Raw genomic sequence first — 6,803 nt, 5'->3', positions numbered from 1 at the left:
AGCTCTGCTATGACATTCGTTACCATGAAGCAATGAGATCCTGAGAAGCCAAAAACAAATGTAGTTACCATGAAGCTTCATAGCTCTGCTATGACATTCGTTAGCGAGGACAGCCAGGTTACATTGCTTCAATATATTATTGTAGGGTAATGTTTTTCTTATGTCATTGGAGAGAGCTTACCTCATGCCATAGACCTTTCGAAATTTGAGCCATCAATTTTTCTTTTTTTTTCTTTTTGTTATAGTGTAGGACTCACTTGAAGATGTCTCTATAGGAGATAGTCTTGTCTCCAATGACATAAGAAAAAGCAATCCCATTATTGTATGCTTGTAAGTTTTGAAAGTTTTAGTCTCTTAGAGGAGTACATACGGTTATTTCCTATATGGTACATAAAATAGTAGAGTGGTTACCACTAAGTGATAAATATATTCTATATATTATCTTAGATATTTTAATCAAAATTAGGAGGACCCACATGATTATAATTTTCAAGATATCAAAGTAGCCTTTACATAAGAAAATAAAAAATAAATTAATGAGTTAAAATGTAGTTTATTGTTTGAGGTTTTTTCCTTGCTCCTGCTTCATTGCAAACCGTCAACAGCTGGTGGAACGAATAATTAGTCTCCAGATATATGAAGGGGACTTTGAGTTCCTTTTCTAAGTCCCACCATTCCTAAACAATCTAAACTGTTAAAGTTATTGGTCTATATAAACTGTTAAAGGTAGGCTGAGATGTAGTCTCAATCAAAGGCTTATATTATTGGAAGATGATCTTTTTAATAGTTTATATTATTCTCTAACATAAATAATTGGATTACGATCCAAACATAACATTAATGCTTCTTCCATGAAGTTTCCTCGTGAATCGTTGGCTTATTCTTGACGCTAGATATATCCTCAATGCATTAGGTTCTTGTATGTAGTCTTTTTGTTAATTAGTGAGAATAAGCCAACGCTAAATGGTGGTACCGAGAAGGCACTCCTCAATTTTCATAATTTCCTTCCTTAGCCATACTTGTAGAAGCAGAGAAAAAACAAAAAAACAAAAAACCAAAAAGAAAAAAAAAAATGAGGGTTTGTATACAGCATATATTGGTCCTAATATTCTTTATTCTAGATTCCTATCTCTGGCTTCTCACCTTCCATACATGGCTACAGAAGTGAAACATATGACTTCTTCGATTGCTGCAGCAACAGCAGCATGGATGGCCTTGTTTATCCTTACTATGATCTGCAATGTCAGTTTAGCATACAGAGTTTCAAAAGAAAAAGAATTAGGAAATTTTGTTGAGAAAGAAAGAAGAGGAGTTCTAAGAGTGATGATTGATTTCTTATGGCAGAGTGGAAAGTCTTCCTATGAACCTGTTTGGCCTGTGAGTTCACCAAATACATTTATATATTATAAGTAACTCTTTGCAGCATCTTATTATATATAGCATAGCACTTTGATTATGTATTTTGGTTATTTCTTTTATGATGTTGCCTTTTTACTATATGAAATGCATTGTATTGGCCGGTTGAGCAGGAGATGAAGTTTGGGTGGAGAATTATAACAGGATCAATAGTTGGATTTTTGGGAGCAGCATTGGGCAGTGTTGGAGGGGTGGGAGGTGGAGGAATTTTTGTCCCTATGCTCGCTTTGATCATTGGCTTTGACCCCAAATCTTCTACAGCCATTTCTAAGTGTTAGTATAGCTTGATCTATTCTGTTTATTCTTGCATAGTTAAATCATTGTCATGACTTCCTCACTCAAAAAGTACAAATGGTTTGAACCAAGGATACGTGGTTGCATGTAAGTTTTTCTTTTACTTTGCTGGTTTGCATGAAGAGTCAATTAATCATATATGCTCGTGCATTAAATGTTATTGGAGTGAATTCTATCGTGTGTTAGTTAACATGACAATTTCATATAAGGGTATTCTAATAATTAATAAATAAATCAATGGTGATGATATTGTTATCTCTATTCTAATATTTTTTTCTCCCTCATTCTCATTACCGTTGATTTGCTCATAAAAATGGTTAGAATCCTCTCACATGGTATATTCATGCTAAATAACAATGAGAGGATCAATTACTCCCTATCTTTAAGAGCCAATTAAGACTAATCAACTGTGTGGGAGAACTTGAACACTCTCTCATTTGTTGAAAGGTGGGATTGCTCCCTCATAGGGGAACAGAACTAATTTTTGAAAGTAAGGTTGTGTATAATGAAAGCAAAATTATATTTATTATTAATTTAACTTAAACTGTATGGTAATCTAACCTTATTGAAATTAAAACAATATAGAATAGTTACTTGTTCACTTCAAAATAAATTCATTTGAAAAGAATCATTTTTCCTGAAAGTTATTGCACCTTAATACATCCTATAAAAAGTCATGTTCGACTTTAATGAAAACACACCAATTATTACGATCGACTAAAGTATAAAAAAATTCAACTTAAAAGACTAGTCTATTAGTTGAAAAGCCAAAGATAATTTAGGTATTATGTTAAACCTATTTATGTATTTTAACAAGTCCCCTTAAAATTCGGATAGAAAAAATCTTGGACTTCTCATACAAATTCAGGAATAAATTCCTTTACGAAAACTTCACCTCCATTTTTTAAAGAGATGACAAAGTGACCCTAAAAACATGGATGTTTTCTTATAATTTTTTTTTTGGTAGAGTGTTTCTTATAATTTATATGTAATATAAAAAAAATTCCATTAGAATTTTGCATGACATTTTTTTTTTAAAAAATTCACATTTTAATTAATTATTTTATTAATTTTTATTTTATTAAATTTTTATATCTCTCATTATATCTTTATTGAATTTTCATATTTTCAATTATTAAATTTTAATGTTTATATAATCTTTTAAAAATTAAATATATAGCAATCAAGAGTTCATTAAATGTAATAAAATAAAACTAAATACACATTTTATTATTTAATATAATATCCATTATGAACTATATTGTTACTTATTTGTAAATGTTATTATCTTTTAATTTTTTCCTTTGAAGTTATAACGAAAAATCATTTGAATAACATTTATTTAATTTGTGTATGTTTCATTGATAATATATTTTATTTAAATAAAAAATATTGACATAAGGTGCATGCACTCAAGCTTAGTTTATTGCAACAATCATCAGTTTGTGGATTCTTCATATCATAGCTTTGATTTGATAATGGCAGGTATGATTACGGGGGCAGCTTTATCAACTGTATATTACAATCTGAGGCTTAGACACCCAACACTAGACATGCCGCTTATAGATTATGACCTTGCTTTGCTTTTCCAGCCTATGCTAATGCTCGGAATTAGCATTGGTGTTGCATGCAATGTCATGTTTGCTGATTGGATGGTCACTGTTTTGCTTATTGTCCTATTCATAGGTAATAATTATACGGGGAAAGGATCCGTTTATAAATTATACTACGTATGACCGGTCATACACTCTTGATTGAAATATGACCGATACTTAATGTAGTTTGTAAGAATTTGTACACGGAAAATTTATAAATATAACCTTCTCCAATATTAATTATTGTATTTGTGAGGACTTCATACCCAGGTGATATTGCTTTTTTTAGAGCTTTCTCATAAAGCTGCAACCAAAAGCTAAAATAAGCTAATATTAACACCCACATTATTTACTCACTGGAATATCCTTAATGCCTTATTTTTAAATTTTCTTGGTTGTTAACTTGGAAATAATGGGTGGTAGGTACATCAACAAAAGCTTTATTCAAAGGCATAGATACATGGAAAAAGGAAACAATAATGAAAAAGGTAAGTTTAGCTTTATACGCTTCCTAAAATTTTGGAGTTAAGTCTCACTCTTTGAACTTGGTGGTAAGAGCACTAATGTACTATGCTACCTTACTTTCAGGAAGCAGCCAAGCTTTTGGAAGTAGAACCAAAACCCGGTGGTAAGTCCCTATAACCTTGTTTATAATATTAAGAGAAACCCGTAACTATATAGGACATTATTTCAAAAGCTGAAAATAACAAGAAGCAAATTAAAGAAACCATAGAAAATAGATAGGAAAGGATTCCAATAACAAGATTTTATCAGAGATAAGAATTCATGAACAAATTTATTTCCCCCTTTGTGATTCTGTGCAACTAAAGGCATTTAAGAAAGGCCTTCCATTATCTGGCAGAACAAATAACAGAAATTGCTGAAATCATTTCCCCCAATTAAAGAGATCATAATTAATGTATAGGTGCTGGTTACAACTTCCTATTAATTAACACAATATTTAGCATTAATGTTATGTTTAACCCAAAAACTTAAAGCTTAGTTCATAGTCGTTTTACTTAAATATTTTTTACTTAGTCCGTTCATAATTACTTATCACTCGTATTTACATTTTTAACAATAGTTTAGCCAAAATTAGGTGCAGCTTATTTCCTAATTGCATTAGTAAGTAGTAGAAAATCTCTTCATTATTTACTGTTGGAACAGTGTTGTTCTAACCCTTTATTGCAGATGCTTCTGCAGAAGACTACAAGTCACTACCAAGTGGTCCAGCTGATCCACCAGATGAGAAGGTAATCCCAAGGGTTTTTCAAATCATTCCACTTGGGAAGTTTGTTAATAATTTATCTAGCTTTATCCACTGATAAAATTTATCGCATTTGCATGCAGGCCACTTTACTAAAGAACATTTATTGGAAAGAATTATCACTCCTTGTGTATGTCTGGGTGGGTTTTCTAATTATTCAGATTGCTAAGGTAATTAAACTATTATGTTTGGTTTGATTTTCTGATTCCTTAATCACACACATACAGTATGTGGGATTTTAAATGTGGGTTTTCAATCTAAAGCAAGGGAAAGGTGCTGTTACTAGACCCATTCATACAAGAAGTAACTTATTTGAGAAGCTCTTATTCTTTGAACTTGTGGTCAATGAAGTCAATCCTTCCAATAAATTGACACCACTTTAGCCTATATCAAGTTTTCATATGTTTAGTGAATACACTTGTATGTATTTCTATGCAGACATACAGCAAGACTTGCTCCATCCAGTACTGGGTTCTTAATTTTTTGCAGGTAAAGTAACTTCTAATATATATTTGGATACTACTAAATGTGACATGGGTTTCAGCAATGAATTCTACTTGTATGAATTCTGACACCAGTTTGCTAAGTTAACAAAACAAAAAACAACTCAAAATTGGTAGTGGAGCTGTGGCTGTGAAAATTCATGACCAAAACAATTTGCCTGAAGAAAGTACCTGAAACAGGACAAAATACTAGGCACTTACTGCTCAATGCTAATGGAAAGTTGGAAACAAAAAATAGTAATCTATAGCATGCATAAATACTCATCCTACTTAGGAGCACTAGTATCAACTACCAAGCAATGCAATAGTTTTGAAAAGCGCAACTTTGATGCAATAAACATAAAACCATGTCATGCCAAGGACTAAATGAAATTTGATTTGACAATTCAAGGTTCCTATTGCGATCTCTGTTGCCCTTTTTGAAGCCATAGGCTTATTCAAAGGAAATAGAGTGATTGCATCAAGGGGAAAGGAAAAAACAAATTGGAAGATTCATCAGATTTTCCTCTACTGTTCCTGTGGAATGATAGCTGGTATGGTTGGTGGACTGCTTGGTCTAGGAGGTGGCTTCATTTTGGGCCCACTGTTTCTAGAACTGGGAATTCCTCCTCAGGTATTCTACACCATTCTTGTGTATTTAATCTGACCAGAAAAATATTGCTTTGACAAATGTGTTCTTTGTTTCAGGTAGCAAGTGCTACATCAACTTTTGCCATGGTTTTTTCATCCTCCATGTCAGTGGTCCAATATTACCTTTTAGATCGCTTCCCAGTACCCTATGGTAAGTTACAACAAAGAAAACTAGAACCAATCCAGAATATACTAGCAAGTTTCTAGAAAGGCAAAAGAAACTCATATAAAAGCTGATGTACATTGCCATTCTTTTATTTTGCTGTTTGAATTTCTCTAGTGGAGGTGAGGATTGAAATCAAAGCCTCCCACTAACAATAAACAGCGTTTGTTGCATTAGACATGGGATTTTTTAGTTTATTTGTTGCTAATGTAACATCAAACAGTTGTGAAACTTGATGGTAATTGGTTATTGAAATTTTTTTTTTACTCTTTGCTGCAGCTGCTTACTTGGTTTTGGTTTCAACCATAGCTGCCTTCGTTGGCCAACATGTGGTGAGAAAGATAATTGCAATCCTTGGCCGAGCATCCATTATCATCTTCATTCTAGCATTGACCATTTTCATAAGCGCAATCAGTTTAGGTACTTTATGTGATTTTAATTGGAATACATAGCTTTCTGTTTCATCATTTCCTTTCTTTCAAATATGCTTATTTCCTCTTTTATGTATCACAGGTGGGGTGGGAATAGAGAACATGATTGAGAAGATGGAAAATCAAGAGTATATGGGGTTTGAAAATCTTTGCAATCAATCTTAGGTGTATTTTGCCTGTATAACTTCGGAGAATAATATTGTTCAAACTGGTGATATGATCATCTAGTTGTCCATTTTCATTCAAGCAAAGAAGAGATTGTGGTTTATATTATACCTTATTTTCCTTGATTTTCTATTCTGTAATGGCTGGCTGCATCATATTCTCTGTCATCTCAATATTGATGTTTGAGTTCATTAAAGACAAATCGGAAGGAGTCGTGAACCACTAAAACTAAGCACTAGGTTTGATAATTTAGGCATCGTCTGACAGATCATGGGCCATAAATTAATTTTTTTTCACTTGCAGATTTATGGGTTTATACATTGATGAAAGTGAAGACAT

General features: G+C 32.4%; 1 protein-coding gene across 1 annotated transcript; it reads left to right on the top strand.

The window, feature by feature from the left end:
- Nucleotides 1–1,146: 1,146 nt before the first annotated feature.
- LOC133288582 (sulfite exporter TauE/SafE family protein 3-like) lies at nt 1,147–6,557 on the top strand. The gene is made up of 12 exons (XM_061486379.1): nt 1,147–1,377; nt 1,530–1,689; nt 3,196–3,396; nt 3,729–3,793; nt 3,894–3,933; nt 4,497–4,558; nt 4,656–4,742; nt 5,011–5,061; nt 5,467–5,688; nt 5,763–5,856; nt 6,148–6,288; nt 6,382–6,557. The coding sequence occupies exons 1-12, from the start codon at nt 1,153–1,155 to the stop codon at nt 6,462–6,464; spliced, it is 1,431 nt and encodes a 476-aa protein (XP_061342363.1). The 5' UTR covers nt 1,147–1,152; the 3' UTR covers nt 6,465–6,557.
- The last annotated feature ends 246 nt before the right edge of the window (nt 6,558–6,803 follow it).

This window comes from Gastrolobium bilobum, unplaced genomic scaffold, assembly GCF_033153095.1.
Source record: "Gastrolobium bilobum isolate Gb01-03AN ecotype WA unplaced genomic scaffold, APGP_CSIRO_Gbil_v1 utg728, whole genome shotgun sequence".
Lineage (NCBI taxonomy): Eukaryota > Viridiplantae > Streptophyta > Magnoliopsida > Fabales > Fabaceae > Gastrolobium > Gastrolobium bilobum.
Note: the sequence above shows the minus strand (reverse complement) of the source record. Positions and strands in the feature narration are given on the sequence as shown.